The sequence below is a fragment of the Acanthaster planci genome, linkage group LG08 (assembly GCF_054643075.1).
Source record: "Acanthaster planci isolate LZ-2023a linkage group LG08, COTS_SCS, whole genome shotgun sequence".
NCBI classification, from domain to species: Eukaryota; Metazoa; Echinodermata; class Asteroidea; order Valvatida; family Acanthasteridae; genus Acanthaster; species Acanthaster planci.
The window spans coordinates 19,041,288-19,061,062 of NC_141784.1; the positions used below are offsets into that span (position 1 = coordinate 19,041,288).

At 43.0% G+C, this 19,775-nt stretch overlaps 1 protein-coding gene across 1 annotated transcript; it reads left to right on the plus strand.

Annotated features, from left to right (window-relative positions):
* Positions 1–3,616: 3,616 nt before the first annotated feature.
* LOC110975140 (uncharacterized) lies at positions 3,617–19,359 on the plus strand. The gene is made up of 11 exons (XM_022227289.2): positions 3,617–3,828; positions 5,232–5,310; positions 6,098–6,210; positions 6,500–6,637; positions 7,329–7,404; positions 9,599–9,986; positions 12,677–12,717; positions 13,000–13,094; positions 13,733–13,882; positions 14,431–14,707; positions 15,047–19,359. Exons 1-11 carry the CDS (start codon positions 3,703–3,705, stop codon positions 17,146–17,148), a joined length of 3,585 nt encoding a protein of 1,194 aa, XP_022082981.2. The 5' UTR covers positions 3,617–3,702; the 3' UTR covers positions 17,149–19,359.
* Positions 19,360–19,775: the final 416 nt, after the last annotated feature.

Here is a 19,775-nt window from a genome sequence, read left to right on the forward strand (position 1 = left end):
ATAGTAATGACAACAGCTACAGTAGCGTAACTACGCAGAGGGCACGGGTGCCACGTACCCCCCCCCTTGAAATTTTCGTTGAATTTATAGCTATACAGCTGTAGCTAAATTTCTTTTGGTGTCCCCTTGAAAAAAAATGTGGGCGCCCCCGGGTGCCCCGGGACATTTTTACCCTAGTTACGCCACTGCACAATACCTCAAGAAATTGCATCATGTACATCAAGCGCCTAACTTCTCTTCAAAAGAGTCAGTTTTACACGTCTGGTGCTGGCTTAGCAGTGTGGATACTTTGTTGAGTGGTTCATTGGTAGAATTTAAAGTTTGGTTCTTTAAGGAGTGGGTTCGATTCCCACCTTGACACCATCCACACGCGCAATCCAGCACTTTTTTCTCTCTAACTTCCTTTTCCTTCGGCACTTTGGCCTAAACCGAGGGCAAATGCCACTTTCTTTGTTTTTCTGTTTCTTTTCCTGTGACAACCCTTTTTCGTCAGTAGGCCTTAATTGTTTCTTCATTGAGAGCTTCCTGTCGCAAACAAGTTGAAAAAAAAGATTAAAATTGCATTAGCACTCTCTGCATTAATCGGGAAAGAGAAGAAAACAAAAGAAAGTATCATTTTCCCTTCAGTTTATCTCACTTTAGGCGAACCTGCCGAAAGCAAAGAGAATTGAAATAAGATTAGATAAAATGCTGGATTGCGCGTGCGGATGGTGTCAAGGTGGGAATCGAACCCACTCTCTAAAGACGCAAACTTTAAGTTCTACCAATGAACCACTCAACAAAGTATCCACACTGCTAAGCCAGCATTCAGTAGTGTACGTTGACCTTATTTAAGAGATGCGTTGCACGTTATACGCCATTTCGAGGGACAGTTGCGTCATGCGTTAGCACAATGCCCCATGACAGAGCACGAAAGGCAAATTTATTTCAAGGTCACGCAGTATAAGCTCGAACCTTCCCCCAATCTTTCTAGGAAGATGTTACGCTTTATAATTTCTGGAAGAATGGTTTCTAACTGAAACAAGCCCAAGAACTGCTCATGCTCATGTTCACGAGCATGAGTGCGAAAGTAGTCCAGTCTGCCAGAAAGCGCCGATGGCCCTTGAGTTGTGGACATCAAAACTACTTAATCTACAAAGTGCGGTATTATGAAGTTTATTACATTCGAGGTAAAGGAAAAGCAAACATTCTAAGATTCTAATCCACACATTCGTATGTGGCTACCGGTATGTCAAGTCCATTACAAATAATACCAACAAATATGAAGGTTGTGTGTTCAACCGGTTTCCAAGCACACCGTTATGCAGCATTATTGTGTACCCGCATGACCTACTTGGGTGCCGGGCACCAACCAGTATTGTGCAGGATTTCCTTCTCTTGCCAATTCTACTTTGACAGCGACGTTTCTAACATACAGTATCATTGTTCATCCACGCAGGTGACCATCTGAGCTTTTATACCATTGTTTTTCAGTTCACAACTTCCACTTACAGCCGAAATACTATTGCTATAATCAGAACATTATCCGAATAGAAATATCAAAGTTCGGCTTTCATGGATCTATGCTGTGAAATTGGTGGAGTAAATTTAATTTAGGCATTGTTTTTGCCTGTCCTTGTGCTCTCCATAATGCAAAGTTAAGCATTCGAATTCGGAAATTATCACCGACAGAAAATTCACATGCATGGATGATTCATCACATGATACGCTGTTATGTACGGGTTTGTGTCAGTTCAAGGCCATGTTCAACATCATAAAGTCTGCGTATATAGAGCCTGAAAGTTAACCCCTGATGGCACGCTTCCGGAGCCCTTGGATGAGAAAAATAACGTGCAAAGATTTTAGAATTTGTAATATTTTTTCGTTCAGTTACTTCTTAAAAATCCAACTCGAAAAGGGGGCTTTGGAAGATATTTGCTAGTAAGCCTATATCAATTTATAGAAACTGAAAAATCACATGACCTAAAAGAGAAAAATCGGTAGAATACAAAAGCGAAGTAATGTTCTTGAGGTCGTGGGTTCGATCCCCATCTTTCCTCGGTTTCCTCACGCGCAATCATCGTTATATGAGCGTGTTAGCGACAAGATAAAAAACGGCATGTTTTTGTTATCTTTTCTTTGATAAGGATTGCTTTTAAGCAACCTCATTTTTTTATTTCGAGGCGAAGATCATAAACGATACTTTTTCAATCTTTAATTGATGGTCTTTTCGAAGTTCCAGTGATACCATTCCTGCATGTCAGAGCAGAGCAGTCAGTATAAATGTCTTTGTTTGCATGCCAATCAAGGTATTTGTTTTTCTATCACTTCATTTACTTCGTCTGAAGGGTGTTTGTTGATCAGTTATTTGTGTTTGTGTGACTGTGTTTGGTTTTGTTTTGTTTTGGGTTTGATTTTTGTCTTTTTTTTCTCATATGCTCTTCATAATAATAACCGGTGGATTTTCCCGCCGAATAGTTTGATTATATCAATCCACATGATGAAATCGATTAAATATCTTTGGTCAGTTAGTTGCTAATGCATTCATTCCTGAGTTTGGGTGAGAGTCATGCCTTCGAAGAAACTCAGTCTTCAGCGCAGTTGTGTTCACGCGTACGTTTTCGTTGGGTGAGTTGTCTGTGGGTTTGTCGTTAGGCTTGGCTTTCAGTTTGCCGCCGCAATATAACTTAAGTTTGTCTTCTTTAGTATTTAGAAGTATATATCAGAAAGAATTCACGTTTTTGAATGTCAGTGAGAGAAATTCCAACACGTTTACAAGAGGTGACTGCCAAGGGGAGCTTTCATAGAGGAACTTGCTTTGACTTGGTTTAAAGAGCAGAACAAACTTCTAAGTTGAGTTCATCACTCGAAAATTGTGATGTTCTGACGATATTGAATTCTATTCTGAAGTATCATTGACTAAAAACGAATGTTCTAATGCTGCACGATAAATACTTTGTATACTTTGTAAATTATTATCATATTATTTGTGGCTGTGGTACTGGTGTCCTGTCATAAAACAGGTTACATATATTGCCCACCACGTGCACAGTAGTAAGGGATGCACCCACGTACTGTGTCCGGAAATATGTCCGCTGAGCTTATAAATAAAAGTTATAGACTCAAAATATTCTATATTAAAGGGTCCTCAGAGCCATGGAACTGGGGAATTGAAGAAATATGACGCTGAACCTCTGGGCCGGACTCAGTGCTTCCAATTCTGAGCAATTTGGATGCAATCAGGTCCGAAAGGGGCACTATTTGAGCCATTTTGCAGAGGGACGCTTTTTCAAAATGGAGTTTCCCGGGCAGTGAAATTTCCTTCATTTCAGGGGTGGTCTGCTTTGGGTGAGAATTTCTCAAAAATTCATTGGTCAACCCACTAAAAATTGAAAGGAAAATGAAAGGGAACATGTGGAACATCATTTTCTGTGCAGCCTGAACACCTGTGAGAGTTGTGGGTATTTTTAAAATATTTGTGAAATATGGGGATTTATCACTGCTGTCTATGCATGCTATGGGAAATTATTTGCTGCCCTGCACACTGAAGTTCTCCTTTATCCCGCCATTTGTATGACGTCACTAAGGAGCGGTTGTTGGTGACCTGCCCACGTACGTACGTATACACTTTATTCATACAATGGAAACATCGAAACCAGACTACACGCACATGCCAGCGCGAGATACGTGATAAGGAGTGGGATTGTAGTTAGTGATAAAATCATGGCTGAAACAGGGGTGAGAAAGAAGGTATCAGACCTTCTTGTCAAAGACCTGAAAGCAGAACTAGAAAAGAGGGGCTTGGACCAAAAAGGGGTCAAAGCTGTCCTGTTAGAAAGGCTGCAAGGGGTGAGATTTTTTTTCTCTGACTGAGTCTGCATTAAAAATTGTGAGGGCGCTTTTCTGTGAAGCATGCTCATAATGTACGTAAATATGTGTGTGACCAGATCCCTTATTTTGCCACTTGCGCTAAAAAACCAATCAGACCTAATAGGTGGCGAAATTTGGGACCCGGGGAGTATATGGTCACGCACGTTACACCTTTGAATATTATTAGGGCCTACATCATGTGAAACTAAAGATAACGTTGGGCCTTGGCTTGCCTAAGTAGGCCTAGGACTACATTTTTTGTAAGGCAATGAGAATGAACATAGGGGGGCCTACATGTATCATGGAGTAGGCCTACCCTAAATTCACGTATACAACGGAATTATGCACTGGCGTTAATTTGCTATCAGTGACCGATCGTCACTTCAACCCTTTTCTTTTTGCAGCTAGGCCTACTTGCGAATTAAAAGCTTTTCCAGAGAGAACAAGCCTTATCACAAATACTGCATGAGTTATTTTGCACAATGGTAGAAAGACATTGTGGGAAGGAAAAAGGGACAGTTTGGTGGCACTGTATTTTGTGACTTTTGTTCAGAAATACACATAGAAAGAGAAGTTTTGTCATAATGTCCAGATAAATAACTCGTATTAATGCTAATTATGATTTACTGGCAGATTTTGTAGAAGTAGGGCATTACCGATACCCTGTAAAATGACGTTTGCAACGTACATGCACAAATTATGGTGACTTAAGTTTTACTACAGCCAATCCGACTCGTTTGCAAACAACATTGTTTCCTGTTGCTTCGGTGACATCCAATGTTCTTCATAATATTATTCCATATACATAGGATTTTAGTCCAACATTCAACAACTGAAAATGAATTCATAAAAAAATTAGGCCTAGTATATTTAAGAACAAATTTTGGTCTAAGCAGTAAGTGAACAAATTATGGTGACTAGTGATACCGGATTTCCCTCCAGACAATTTTGAAAACCCATTACATTCATGAGGCTTTTATTCATTATTCATCAGTTGGTGTACTTTGAAATACCTTCATAAAAACAATCATGAAATAAAATGACTCATGTCCAAGCAAATATGGCCAAATTCATGGCATCCTTTCAATCTGGAGCCTGGCTACCACTAAATCACATTCGTTAGGCCCTTCATACAAACATGTATGTACGAAAAAATATATTTAAAGTTATGGAATTTTTAGTTTTCTTCAGTTGCTTTTATTGAAAGCTGTGTCCATTTACTGGAAGTGCTAGGGGCCGTTTCTTGCATGTACCTTCATAAAACTTGCCACGTGGAATTCCATTCCAACATACAACAAATTATGTGATCTGTGTGTAACTTAATGCTTACATTTGGTACAGTTTGTTGAAAAAGTCACTTTTTTGTCTTAAATTGTCTGAAGGCATTGAGGGAGAAGGGTGAGGACCCTGACACAATACTCTTAGAAGCATCTTCATCAGCAAGACTTCCTAAAACCACTGGTAAGTGTCAGCAGATTTTTTACTTTTTGCAATCCACTTGAATTTTCACAGTATACTGGCAATTTCCATAGAAGATGAACTGCAACTGTAGTTCTAGTGGGAGTTTTTTTGTACCAATCAATGTTCTCCTTGGAAGCTGTTTGCTCTGTGTGCTTTTGAATTCGTGTATGACCCAGCTCATTGCACACAGAAGTTATATAGCAAGCACGGGCACAAGGCATGTTGCATGACTCTGTCTGTCACCAACCAGGGGACACTTGTGCACAGAGCAGATGGTACTTGAGGTCTTTTTTCCTACCTGTAGTGCACCAAGTAGTAGATTGGATCTCAACTGCAACGGTCTTGAATGCTCCAAGTTCAATGCAATTATTCTGCAAGATTTGAGGAATTATTTTATGCATTGTATTATGTTTAGAGACTACTCTTTCTTATGGCCACAGGGCTGAATTACAAAGTATGCAGTTACGGTGTGGTCAAGTGGAACAAATGCCTTTGCGTCATGTAGCAGCCAAATGACGTTCGTTTGACCACAGGCAAAGCTAAAGATAAAAAGGATTGATTCGTTTGGAGGGTGCAAAACCTGAGACCCTGGAGAAAAATTATCAGTGGCTTAACGTTGATAGTCCTCAATCCTCCAACCATTGGTTGATTGAGGACTGTTGGGGGTTAAGGTTGACTCAAGGCTGAAAGAAAATGCCAGTTACTGGTTTGTAAGACCTGCAGTGGTTGATCAGTGAAGTCAGGCATAGTTACGTTTGGGTTTTCCTTGATTGTACCACCTCTGCAGAGCAAGATCAGAAAGAGGAGGATGCCAACGAAGATGACGAGGTCACAGTGGAAGATGAAGATGATGAAGATGTTGTCATGGAACTTATTGAGGATTCTGACGAAGAAAATCTGGTTAGTTGCTTATTTGGTTGCAAAGAAATTGCAACAAAAAAATTGCTGTTTTCCAAAAAGGTTCTATACAGAACCATCAAGGTTTGATTGAGGCATTAGAAACAAAAATAACAGTTCAATGGTTTCAAAGGAAAAGGAGCTTTTCACAAGCAATACCTAGATCAGATTGCCCCATAGTTGCAATTTCCCAAAACTACCCTTGGTCTCTGTTCCATTTACTAGTTGATTTTCAAATTCAGCTGACACTAAACCTGCATCTGAAAAAGAATCGTATTTCCTGTGGTTGAAGGAGGAGGAAGACATTTACGGTGATTTGGAGGTAGCGGACATGGGCCAGGAGGAGCAAGAAATGGAAGAAGAAGACGCAGAGGAAGCGGAAGAAGGAGATGAGGAGATGAACATCTCCCTGGAGCTGACTGCGCAAGAGGTGGACTCCCCCCCCCATCAGTTACACTTGACAACTAGGTTTTGTTTATGACTTGCAGAAGTAGGATGTCCTCCTGCACTGTTTAATTTGAACGAAAATGGATTGGCTTAAGGGAGATGTTAACCCTTGACCTCTGTGATATTAGGCAGTTTCTTGGCCAACCAAGCCATCCTGCTCAAGAATTCCATTGAGTCACTGCTTGTAGCGCCTGCTGCTTGTTATTTAAATTTGAACCATTACCCTGGAGGGCTTGTTGACTGACGTGTAAAGCTTCTCCAACAAGAGATAGGTCCAGGGTTCAAGTCCCCTCTGAATTAGGTTTTTATTTCCCTCAGCTGTGGGTATGCTCTAGAAAAATCCAAAATTCAAAGATTGCATCTCAAGACTAACCAACTTGACGCCGTGTGACCCTCCACCTTAGCTGCGTCTTTGCCCAGAGGGGATAGGATGTTAGAAACCGTGGTTGGGGCTAGGGATGTTTCCCCAAGTCAAGATACTTGTCCCATCTGTCGAACCTCAAATATGAGAAGATGTGTTTGAGATCCGTCAGGAAGAGATAACCGATGCCGAAGTCTCGAGCTGAAGTGCATAAAAATGTCCATATTCTTGTTGTTTGTCTAAGAGAAAAAAGTCATTAACCCATGTTCAACCTGTTACTGACTTCTCTCCTCGCCTTTTTTTTTTTGATCAGGAAGAGGAGGAGGATCAGGAAGGAGATGTTGAAGATGACGTCATCGAAGATGATCTTGAGGGTGAAGAGGAGGAAGGTAAAGCACAAAGCCACAGGGATCCAAAACTTAATGTCAGAAAGGGAGCCTGGAGATTTGCCATCCTATACATCTTAACGAGGAATCTTGTTTCTGACATCTTCCCTATTTTTATCATGTACTTTATTTGGCAGTTGTTGTTCGGATCAGAAACCAAACGCAGAGTGAAAAACACTTTTTTTAAAGAGTCACCTTGAAGATCATGTAAATAGGGGCTGGCAGGGGAATATGTTGAGTCTTCTTGTGGGGAAAGTATTTGGGAAATAGCCCCAGGTGAAGGAGTTGTTGAGGCGATCGTGGAATTGAATGGACAGCAGTTGTCGAGAGCTGCTTTTGCAAGCTACAAGCCATTATCATCTTTGAAGCACCCACCATCCACTGTGCAAAACTGCATGTTCATCTGTCGGTCGACTGCTTTGTGATGTACTGGATCAGCTGACTACTGATGAGAACAGAACAATCAGTGGCAACAATTCTGACCATCTGATGAGTGTTTAAATTTCTACTGCAAGATATGAAGGTCCATGACCCATCAGTTTCAAATCAAGTCACAAACTGATATACTCTGATGAACTAACTCGACGAGACACGGGGGAAAACAGGATGAACAAGCTGAATTCTGGGGCATCCAGATAAGCATCTTCATGGAGCCAACGTGTCAAGCATCCAAGGCCAAGACTGATAAGGGCGGCCAATCCCTGGATGAACCTGACCAGGAGAGTTGTGTGCTTCTGTGACAGGCAGTTAGAGCTGCTGGAACCAGCGGCAGCAAGTACAAAGACACATCTCGATGGAGGACTGGTGTTGCAGCAGCGCTTAGTGAGTGACCTGTGCTCTCTTCTGTCGAGCAAGGCTCACAGTAGCAGCCGGTTCAGCTCAACATGACAGTTCAGATGTGACAGAGACATTTAGAGACTTTCTGCTGTGGAAATGTGGTGACTTCCAGTGGACGGCAACTTCATTTCAGACACTTCAGGTAATCACACCAAAGGATCCGTGTGGGCCACACTCCACACGTTAACATTTCTACAACTGCGTGTGCCATTAATGTGATGGAACTTAGCAGCTAGCTCGTAAGATTGTCACCAAACCAGAGCACGTACTGTAAAGCCATCAGATGTTAATCTTTGACCTTGTAATCTCTCACCATGGCGATTAAAGCTGTGGAACTTATTCGGAGGAGAAATGTGCTTGAGGACCAGGGCATTGATGTCTTTGTGCAGTTGCAACGTGGGGCACTTTTTCAGATAGGAATGGAATTCGTCAACTGTAGCAGGTGAAGGAGTTGTGGCATTAGCTGCAGTCCTGTATTTGCCTCGAAACTGCATCACTACTTATGAAGAGTGAATCTTCAGAGTTGGGCAACACAGAAGTTTGAGAGCTTCCGATTGCACAGCACCAGCACCTCTAAGTGATCAGGTGGATGAAACAGTGAAAACTTGACAAGGCGGTTTTGTAAATGCCAGCGCATGACATCGTGAATCAATTAGATCAAGTAAGCACTTCTTCAGCTGAGGAAGCAAAGATGGACAGTGTGAAGTCTCGTGGGGCACAATTATGCAACAAGTACTCAAAAAGAACACCGTGGACATTCCCTGACTGATAGCCAATCTGATTGTGACTTCTGACGATCACAGTAACGCACCCGAAAGAGCGACACTTCGAAACGTCGATGTTAAGTGATGTTGGACACCAAATAGACCCTCAGCTATTAAAGTGTTGCAGTTTCTCCTAAGTGTGAATGTTGCGTGGAAAGTGTGAGGTGAATTTTATGGAGTTTCAGAGTAAGTCAGCTGTTAAAAACAGTCTGTCAAACCAGTGTTGCTGAGTAGGCTGTGCTAGATTGGTGATGTTGCAATAGGAGATTTGGGCCGTATGTATGTAGTGTAAATAAATGTCAGCTAGGATTGTCAGAAACAAGATTCTCTCTTAACTCCAAGTTTCCTTGTGCAGAGTCTCAGGGAAGCAAATTTTTTCATTTGAATCATTAGAAAATTGTTTTAGCGGTTTTCATTTTGTGTAGATTCCAGTGTTTTATGCCACTAGGTTGTTGACCTTCTTTGAGACAGGAAGATGTGCATTCATTTGCCACTTGTTAGTTTGTTTGCAATTGCTGTCCAGTCTCCCATGTGCTTGCGGCAAAGATGTGCAAGGGGAGCCAGACCCGGAGATTATCAAAATCTTCCAATCCTAGGTGCCGAAGAAGTAGCTGAGGGTGCTGAAGAAGAGGGAGACGAATCCGGTGCTGCCACCGATCCCACTTCTGACACCAAAGAAGAAGATGAATCCGTGGAAGAGCCCGTTGAAGACACTGAGGAGATGGAACCCGAAGAACCCAGCCCGCCGGGAGAGTCCGCGAAATCCCAGGCAGAAAAGTCCGATTCTGCCTCACAGGATAGTGGCACAAAGGCTGACAAACCCATTGTGGGGAATTCTGGGAACATTGCCAAGGAGACAAAATCCAAACCTGATGCTGGAGATGCTGGAAAAGGTGTCTCTGGTAATACACCCTCAAACAAAGACTCTACTTCAGAGAAGAAAGCAACATCCACCACAGGAACCAGTGTCCCTTCCAGCAAAAGGTTTGAATCTCTTGTTCACACAGCCGTATCTGCATTGTTCACATGCAACCGAAAAAAGTAATGTGTAGGTATAAGCATTATGTGCTTTGAACTGTGTTAATCCGGAGATGGCCTTCCTCTACTGTAGCCACTTTCTCAGGGTTTTCCTTTTTCATTCAATCAAGTTCAACGTGTTTGTGATATTAGTAAATGCTTCAGGATTCTTTGTCCTATTTGAAGGTAGATCAGTCTGTGACGAAAGCCCACTATCCAACGTTTTTCTTCAACCACAGTACTTCTTGATTTACAGCAAAAGCATGAAGTCCTTTTTAATGTGAAACACACCCTATATGTATTTGCACGATGTTTCTTCCTTGTAAAACACTGTGTTCATGGTGTCAATACATGTACAACAGAAATTGTTAAGTAAATTGTCAGTTTGTCTTTGAAGTTTAAAAGTTAAGTCACACCGGATGAAGTTGTCTTGGAGCTACCACACTTGCAGACGTTTGTGTAAAATTAGTAGAAGCAGATGAGTTTTTGCATTGCACCATACTCCATCACCGTATCTGGACTTTTCAAAAGCTGACACTTTTGAAGGATTTTGTCCGGGGAGCCAGGGGAGGGACGGACGGAAGGGTTTTGCGCATGTTGTTCATACAACAGTCTGTGCGCCTATTCCATTCATTGACCACTTCGCACAGGGGTGCCTAGTACCATAGACCTTAGGTTTGTATGCATAGCCAAGGTGCCCCAAATTGGACAAAGGAGCTGGGCCTTGTACCAAAAGACCGTAGTCGGGGAAAAAAGACTGCGCTGCTGCGAAATTTCCACCTTTTTTCAGTTGTCAATAGCGGAGCAGTATACCACTATTTGTGGCATTCAGTGTGAGCAGATTACGGCCAGGGACAAAAGCGTTCCAGCCATGTGCGATACAATACCGCTGCACACTAATCCGGCCATATTTGAAAAGACACCAGCAGCACACTGGGCCAGTTTTAGGAACAAAAGGACATTACGCAACACCGCACAATCTGGGCTCTCTTTACAAGGCGGCAGGCCTGGCTGAAATACTCAGGCGTCAATAGATGTTGTCTTTCAGATTAGAGTAGCCACCAGACAGTCATTTGTGTGGGTGTAAACATCCAGTAAATGAAGTTATGAATTTTTTAAGAATTTTGAAAACAGAATATCCTGAAAATCCCCGGGGAACTCGCTATGCAACTTCAATTGAGACCCGGCAGCATATGGTTAAAAGGGGGTGTTCATCAGAAACTGTTTCATTTAAAGCTACAATCTTCAGTGTTTCTATTATCTAAAGGATTATTAAAGCACTCATTCTATTTTAAATGTGTTCACCAGCCCTCTATTTCATGGGATTCTAGAAAAGGATTCCTATCTTGGCTTCTTGATCCTGCTGTGGATCCTGCATACACGCGAACACACTTTTAATGCACATACTGCGCCGTGATCACCTCAAATTAACACCCCTAAAATCCATTTTGTCATAAAAATGACAGATGAACATTGAAAAAAACACAGTCAAAATTTAATTTGACTGTTTGGTACAGATTAAGCATTCACATGTAGTGTACTCGCACAGGAATGGAAAATAATGAACTTTGAATCTGCAGTGAATTCCTTGGCATCTTGCAGTGACTGATGTTACAATTTGGAATTCCATCCGGTGGCTTGCAGGTGTAGTCTCCGAGATCTGACATGAGGAATTCTGAATCGATCGGATCTCATTGCTCTGGAGAAACTTTGCAATTTGACCAGTACTGTATGCTACTGTATTAAGCATGGCAACTAGCAAAAAATTCCTGCATACCCAGGGTTTTGATAACTTTTTCCTCATGGAGCGTTACCTGGACAAGGAAATAGTCAGAAACTTTATAATGCCTGTGTGTTTCTTGTCTTGCACAACAGTGCTCTTTCAACACTTTGCCCACACCACTCGCAGATGCACTTACTCGGTGCACTTCCCTATGTTAACATCAGTCGGTTGGTCAGTCTGGGCATGGCAGAAGCTGTCGTCACTCGGGAGTCTGGCATGACCCAACGAAATAGGCTGTTGATATTGTCTGCCCACTGTGATGTCCTTCAATTGTCAAGGCTGCTGATGACGTTATACATTAACACAAAGAATATTGTACTTGAAAAACAGGGAACCATGAAGTGTTTGAACCGTACTTACTCAAAGTTAGTCTTGTCTTTAATGAGTTTTCCATTATGAGTGGTCATTTTGTTCTGGCTTACAATAGTAAGCATGTCGTTCTGTAAGCAAACACAATTGCTTGGACACCTGTTTGATTCAATCACCAGATAAATCAACTTCCTTCCCAGAGCTGCTCTCTTGCAGTAAACATTTGTGCTGTAAACAGTTTGAGAACTTAATCCGTATCCGGTTGAAATATGTTCTCAGGCAAATTTTTGTGCAGAAGTGATATCATTATTACTTCTGTCAAAAACAACTCTGATTATCTTGTGATCTCATTCATATTTGGAGATCCAAAGGACTGGTCAGGGCTGCATCCCAATCTGTTGTTTAGAGCTAGGTCTAGGTCTTTACTCCATTGGAAGTACAGCGAGACATGCAGATTATATAGACCCTAGCCATAGCTCTGGAAGCCTGTTTTGGATGTGGCCTACATCTCTATGCCACACAATTGCAGTATTGTAATATCAACTCTTTGTTGATTTTTCTACAGCCCATCTGGAACTGGCAAGGAACCACCTAAAGATGACAAAGGTAACAAGTGAATCAGTTGAGCATTGAACAGGCTTTTCTAGATTTTGAGAATCCTCCAGGTTTTGGGGGGAAGTTGGCATGATTGAGGAAGGCACTAGAGCCTGACCACTGTACTTCACATGGGGCTTGCTGCCCCTAATTTTCCATGGGTTTCCTACCCAATTATGTGTTTAGGAAGATTCACGAAGTTCCCAACCAAAAAAATGAAAAATTGGAAGAATGATTGCATTTGTTGTAGAACATCATCATTTTTCATTTTCTCCCCCAATTTGTCTAATTTAGATGCAAAAGCTGAAAAGTGCAACATTTGGGTGAGTGGCCTATCAAAGGAAACTAGAGCAACAGACCTGAAGACAGCATTCAGCAAGTATGGCAAGGTGAGATGACATCTTTGGAGTAGACGAAATTGGGTGTGGTTGATTTTTTTTACCCTGGGAAAGAGCAAAAGCATCGCCTGAAAAGCAGTCTGGTGGCTTCTTTAAAAAGAAAGCATTTCAGCATTGTCTTCAAGACCTTTCACAAGGCGGTCACCCAAAAATGTTGAGCAGTGACAGAGGACCACTTTTGCCACAGATCGTTTGAATAGTTTTTCACTGGATTTAGACTGGAGGTTTTTTGCCCTGGTCGTATTATGGTCTTGAGGGCTCTCGACTACAAAAACAATTTTCAGCTGAAAATGAGACCGCTGGAGGGTCAGTTCACTGTGGCATAATACTTAATAATCAAGTAACAGTGCAAGTGTGCATACAACTCTTGTTTGCTGTGAATGATGAGCAATTTGACTCGCAGAGACCTTTCATGTGGCAAATGTAGTGAGTTGGGAAAAAAACGAACTCTGAATCCAGCGAGTACACTGAGTCATTACACAGTTCAATCTTCTATCAACTTGTAACTGTTGATGCTCAGGGTGTTAAAAACTGATTCCGGAAACTCAAAGATATGCATCTTATTTCTGATGTGGCGCAAGATCGTTTCTCCTCATTCGGTCATCTATATTTGGTGTGTAATTGTTCAGGTGATTGGAGCCAAGATCATCTGGAATGCCAAACTTCCCGGCCATCATTGCTACGGATTCCTCTCCATGGCTTCCCAAGCGGAGGCGTCCAAAGCCATCGACCGACTGCACCGTAGCAAGCTGCACGGCCGCACCATCGACGTGACCTGGGTAAGAGCCAGGAGACCAGGCCAGCAGCACTGCTGAGTCTCAAAGTCAACTCAGGTTGTTGGAAATGTACTTCATGACAGTTGTCTCTGTTTGAAGCTGTCATTTTGAATTTCTCTCAGAACCACACCGAGCATTACTGTATTGATACACTCTAATGCATGTCACACACGTTGGTACTCTGGAGGTGCATGTACGCATTTCTAGCAGGTCGCAACCCACTATAGATCGAAGAGTCATTTACATGTATGCGTACGCTTTGTCGCACAAGCTTGGTACCGCTGTAGCAATGACTCCTATCCAGTTCGTAAATATTTTAGTAGACATTGATGACCAACTGCCAAATACACCTCTTTGTACTCCCTCAGGTTCCAGTGATTTCAATGCTACATGTACATCGTGTGGGTGGGCATGGTTTATGTTGCAACAACGTCACCAGATCATTCTACTTGCTATATTTGAAGCCACCTTATGAGTGGGAATGAAGGGTATTTTATGACAGGCTTAAGGTTGTAACTGATTGGAATCTCAAACTCCTGTCTTGTTGCCAGGCTCGTAACCAAACAGCTGGATCCGTGGCTCAGAAGTCCTCTGTGACGTCTACCTCTGCTGAGGCCCCAAAGAAAGATGACAAGGAGAATGTGGATGCCAAGAAGCCTGCTGCCAAATCTGCTGTCAAGGAGGATAAAAAGGATGAGAAGCCTCCATCCACCCCCGAGAAGAAAGATGACAAGGGTGCACCTGTAAAGAAGGATGGTCCAGTGAAAAAGGAGCTTGATAAGAAAGATGACAAGAAGCCGTCACCAGGACACCGGAGCAGTGTTGAGGGTAAGCTAGCAGATACGCAAAAAGAAAACCTACTATTCTCCATCATCAAAGCAATTTATTTTTTCAAAATTAAATCAAGGTCATCATTTTTGAGGTAAATTGGAGCTAAGATGAGAAAGTAGATGTGTGTATGAAAAATTCCTTTGAGAAAATTGTGCTTTGATTTGTTGTAAACCAAATTGTAGATGCTACATTTGGCTAAATAATTCATGAAAACAAGGAAAGTAGATCCAAAACTGCGCAAAAGATCGAAAATTTCATCATTAATTCAACACTTTGTTTCAAAATTGGTTGTAATATTAGGGTGGATTCACACCAGATGCTTTCTTAAAAATACAGGAAAGAGTGATAAAACAGCATCCAACGGCTCTGATGCAACAAAAAAGGGAGAATCTCTACCACCAGGAGGCGATTCCTCCAGGCGTTCAAGCACACATTCTGACAAGGACAGGAAAGAAAAGGTCCTTTCACTGGACAAGGCGAGAGAGCAGCAACGCATCGAGTACAACAAGAAGCGAGAGAGGGAAGAGAGAGAGGCAGAGCGTCGTCGGGACAGAGAGAGGGAGGAGCGGATCCGCAGGGAGCGGGACGACGTACAGCGGCGCCACCGGGAGGAAATCCGGAAGCTACGCAAGGAGAGGGAGCTGCTGGAGCAGGAGCAGGCCAAGCTGGAAAAGGAGCGAGCTGAGCGGCAACGCATTGAAAAGGAGCGGTTGAAGATGGTCCATGACCGGGAGAAGTACCAGCGGGAGATGCAGGAGTTCCGCAAGATGGAGATTCAGCTGAAGATTGACCAGGAGCGTTTGGCCAAGCTCAAGCACACCTTGGAGACCCAGACATTGGCTACCCAGCAGGCCTTGGCCAACCAGCAGGCGGCAGCACAGCAGGCAGCGCAGCAGGCAGCCCAGCAGGCAGCCCAGCAGGCAGCCCAACAGGCAGCCCAACAGGCAGCCCAGCAAGCCCTGGATCCCTACGCCAGTGACCGCAAACGTCGAGCTATGATGCAAGAGGGCATGAGTGGGAATTTCAACAGCACAACGCCCTCTGACACGCGGCTGGTGGTGGCCATCGGGGAGCGCCACGTGGAGAAGTACGATCAGCGAGACATGCGACAGGGCCAGGGAGGAACACCTGTCCAGCACAATATCGACCAAGGACAGTTTGGCAGTCAGCAGCAATCCGGATTTGGTGGCACCAGTGGAATGCGTGACTCCAATTCTTCAAGCCGCTTCAGGGATGATTCTAGCCAGCGTAGAGATGACAGGTCACGCTCAGACATTGACAGAAGATACGAATCAGGGAGACGCAGCAACGACAGGCAAGATGACTCCCGCCGGAGATCGGCCAACCGAGACAGTGATGCCTCAAGGACTGATGGATCAAGAAAGAGAGGGGACAGCTACAGGAGAGATGAAGGATACAGAGGCATGGAGGATCCAGTCAGGAGGCTCGATTCCAGGAGGGATTCAAGGGATCATCAAGACCGAGATGAGCGAAGGGTGGTGTCCAACCAGCAGAACACCAGATACCAGGGGTCAGGTAGCGGAAGGGGAGGAGACAGTTCCTACAGCAGAGGAGACTCACAGAGAGATGGCCGAGATTATAGAGATGATCGGGATAAGGTGAGAGATGGAACATCAACACGAATGCCTTCCCACAGCGGGGGCAACAACTCCCGAGACAGCTGGAAGGGAAACCGCGATGGAGGCAACATGGGCTCAGGCAGTGACTGGAAGTCAAACGCTGCCGGGGGAAGTCAAAACCTGGACCGCTCCTCCGTGTCCGGTGGATTCGGCACCTACCAACAACAGCAGAAGCAAGATTTCCCCATGCAGACGTCGTCCATGCAAAATATGAGTGCTAGGATGGGTGGGAATACCTCTCTCCTCGGCCGAGGTGACCTGATGATGAACCAGCAAGAGCCTCAGCAGCAGATCCGAGGCAGTATCCTGGGCGAGCCGCCAAGTCAAGAGTCGGCCAGCTGGCCTCCTAGCGGACTGGATTCCTCCATCAATCGAGGGGGGTCTGGTTCCTTGGGCATGCAGGGCACTTCCCATACACCCAACATGATGAACCAGAGCCAGCCCATGGGTTCGATAATGAGCAGCCAGAACACCATGGGCGGTGGTCAGTTTATGGGCGGAACAGGTGGTGGGACGGGTGGAGGCATGAGCGGGGGCATGGGCGGTGGCATGGGGAGTGGCATGGGGAGTGGTACGGGCGTCGGCCTCGGGGGTAACATGAGCAGCGGGGGCATGATGAGTGGTGTTGGAGGAGGCTTGTCAGGGAACATGGGCATGATGTCCCAGGGCTCCATGGGGGGTGGTGCTTTCATGGGAGGCAGTCAGATGTCGATGGGTTCAGCAGGGGTCAATGTTGGCCTGGATCGACTGCAGCAGATGCAGACAGACAACAGGTTTGGTACTATGCGCCGCTTCTAAGATGACAATTTCAAAAACTGCATAAACGCTACATTGCCCTATTAAGAAGAAAAATATCATGCACAAAAATAGATGTGAAGAGATTGCAGCCTGAGTGATTGTTATCGCTGTCGTCTCTCCTATGCCCATCTTGTATGTGATGAAAAAAATGGCGTGAATAGATGATAATAACTACAATAAAATCGTTATTCTTTATTAATAAATATGATTCTATTTTAGCACATAACACATTCCTCACAGCGGAACAGGCTTTAGATCAGCCCTTTCTCCTTCAAAGGTAATTGAGTAAGCAAGACGGGTGTACCATTGTTGTAGTCAAGTCCAGAAGTCTAGTCACAAGTCCTTTCAGAAGACCTGTCATAAAGGAGAATCGAGTTGGACCAAGAGAGGGCACAAGACTAGTGCAAGTTTCTTAGCAAAGGAGGCTCCTTTGGTCGGAACTGAACTATGCGTTACCGTCTCATCATTAACAAATTGAAGACTCCTGACCAATGGGGCTCTTTTCAACCGGTGAAGGGGTGCTGCTGCTCGAGGTGGATAATAGTCAGTGATTCCAAAGGCACGTTTTTGTCACAGTTTATTTGAATGGCTTGCGTCTTGGCTTAAGACAGGTTGATTTGTCATGGTCTCAACTACAACACTGTTTTACTGTAAATTTTAAAGAGAAATTTCTCTGATGCTGAATTTTGATAACTTTTTTCGTTATGAATTCCAAATTTACTGCTTGGGTCTCCATTTGGATTCTACATCTTCTTCATCCATGTTGTGTTTTTTCAGATTTGCATTAGGAAAAATGAAGCTGAAGCACTATATTTGAGTTGACCTTATTTGCGGGGGACCCAATTTCAGTCAGATTCCCCAACATAGTGTGTTTATTTAAAAACATTAAATTTAAAGAACCAGACTCTGTTCTACGATTTCATTCCAATGCCCCAAATCACCTGGTACCATCCCATTAAGGGTTTCAAATGTATAAAATACGTTCAGGAATACGACTGAAATTGGGTACCCTGCGAATATGGTCTATTGGTTTTTGATTGGGAAAAATGGGACTATACCTATGGAAAGTCTCCAAGCTGTAATTGTTTTCTTTGAAGTGCATTATGGTGAAAAAGAATTTTAACAGTCGTGGTGCAGCTTATTTTACCATTTAGTGTTGTAACAGTGACACTGTGCATGTTTCATTTACAGGATGGCATCAGCTTTGGCAGCCATTTGCAATGTATTTAATGTTTTTCCATTTGCTGTGTTTTGCACTTGCTTGCTGAACAAACCGGGGCAACAGGGCCGTACTGGGGCAAACGCTTTGAAGAAAAGTTGAAATAAAAGTAGAAGATGTAGACAAGTAGACTTGACAGTAGTATTAAAAAGGAATTTGGCTGTTGTCATTTTCAGTTGCCAATTTTGCATTAGGTTAACTTTCATCTAGTCCTGCTTGAAAAACTTTTCTGTGCAGGATGGTATTTGGAAACTAAATAAATGCTTCCCATTAGCTGGTGTGCACATGCTATCTGCTGCTATAAACATGCCGTGTAAACAAGCTGCTATGTATTAGAATGGATACAGTCGCGACACCCATTTTGTCCTGGAGTGTGTGAAGCAATAGTTTGAAACAAAAAGGGAAGAAATTGAAAGAGCCATGATCAGTCATCAGTTTGAGAGTGCCGTCCATCTCTGTGGAAGAATCAGTCTATCTTTTTGAATAGGTTAATAGGATCATCTTCAACCAAATTTTGCCTCGACTGACGTAGTACTGCACTGAATAGAAGTTGTAGCTTACCATTCACTTGTACTGCAGTATATTCTAACTACATGTAATCACTGAACCTTAGTTTTCACATAATCTTTGCCGATACAGGCCTGATAAAAAGTTGCAACTTGTATTGCCATAAGCTTAACACATTTGTATGGCTACCTTATTAAATTAAGAGACTGAATATACTTGACTTTGCTTAGTCTGGTGCACTATGTATTGATATATTTGGACGTATCCGTCATAAAATTTTTGCCTGTAATTGCCACATCATTGGACTTCAAATAAAGAGGTTTGATTTACCGTCTATTAGTACTACTTTTCTTTTTTTTTTTATTTCAGAAATCATGGGTAATTGCACTTTCAATTTCTGGTGTATTCTATTGTTAATTGCATTTTTGTAACAACTGTTTTGCTTGAGACATAGCTTGAGAATTAAACTTGCCCAAAAGAATTCACCTGATTTGTAAGCTGTATGTTTTTTTCTAGCAGCAATGTTGTTCATGTATTTTGTGACGCCATCAAAATGAATTACTGGTTTTATGGCTTTTTAGTCTGTGGCCGAACAAATCTCCATTTTTTCTCAACTTTCAAGTTTCTTGTACATCAGGGTTAAGATTTGTCAGGATTTCTCTCGATTTGAGGATATTTTCATCAATTCAAGATTTTTCAATCTCTTTGAAAGTCTTGAAAATCCCATGTGCACTATTAAGGTGCTTGTTCATAGAAAAATTAATATAGCACATAAGAAATGGGCACTTCAAGGGGTGCCTATAAGCAAACGTTTACCATAGACCCTACATTGTAACAATGAACAACAGCTTGTGTACTGGTTTAAAAAAGATCATGCTTGTCCAGAGGAACTCCAGCAGTA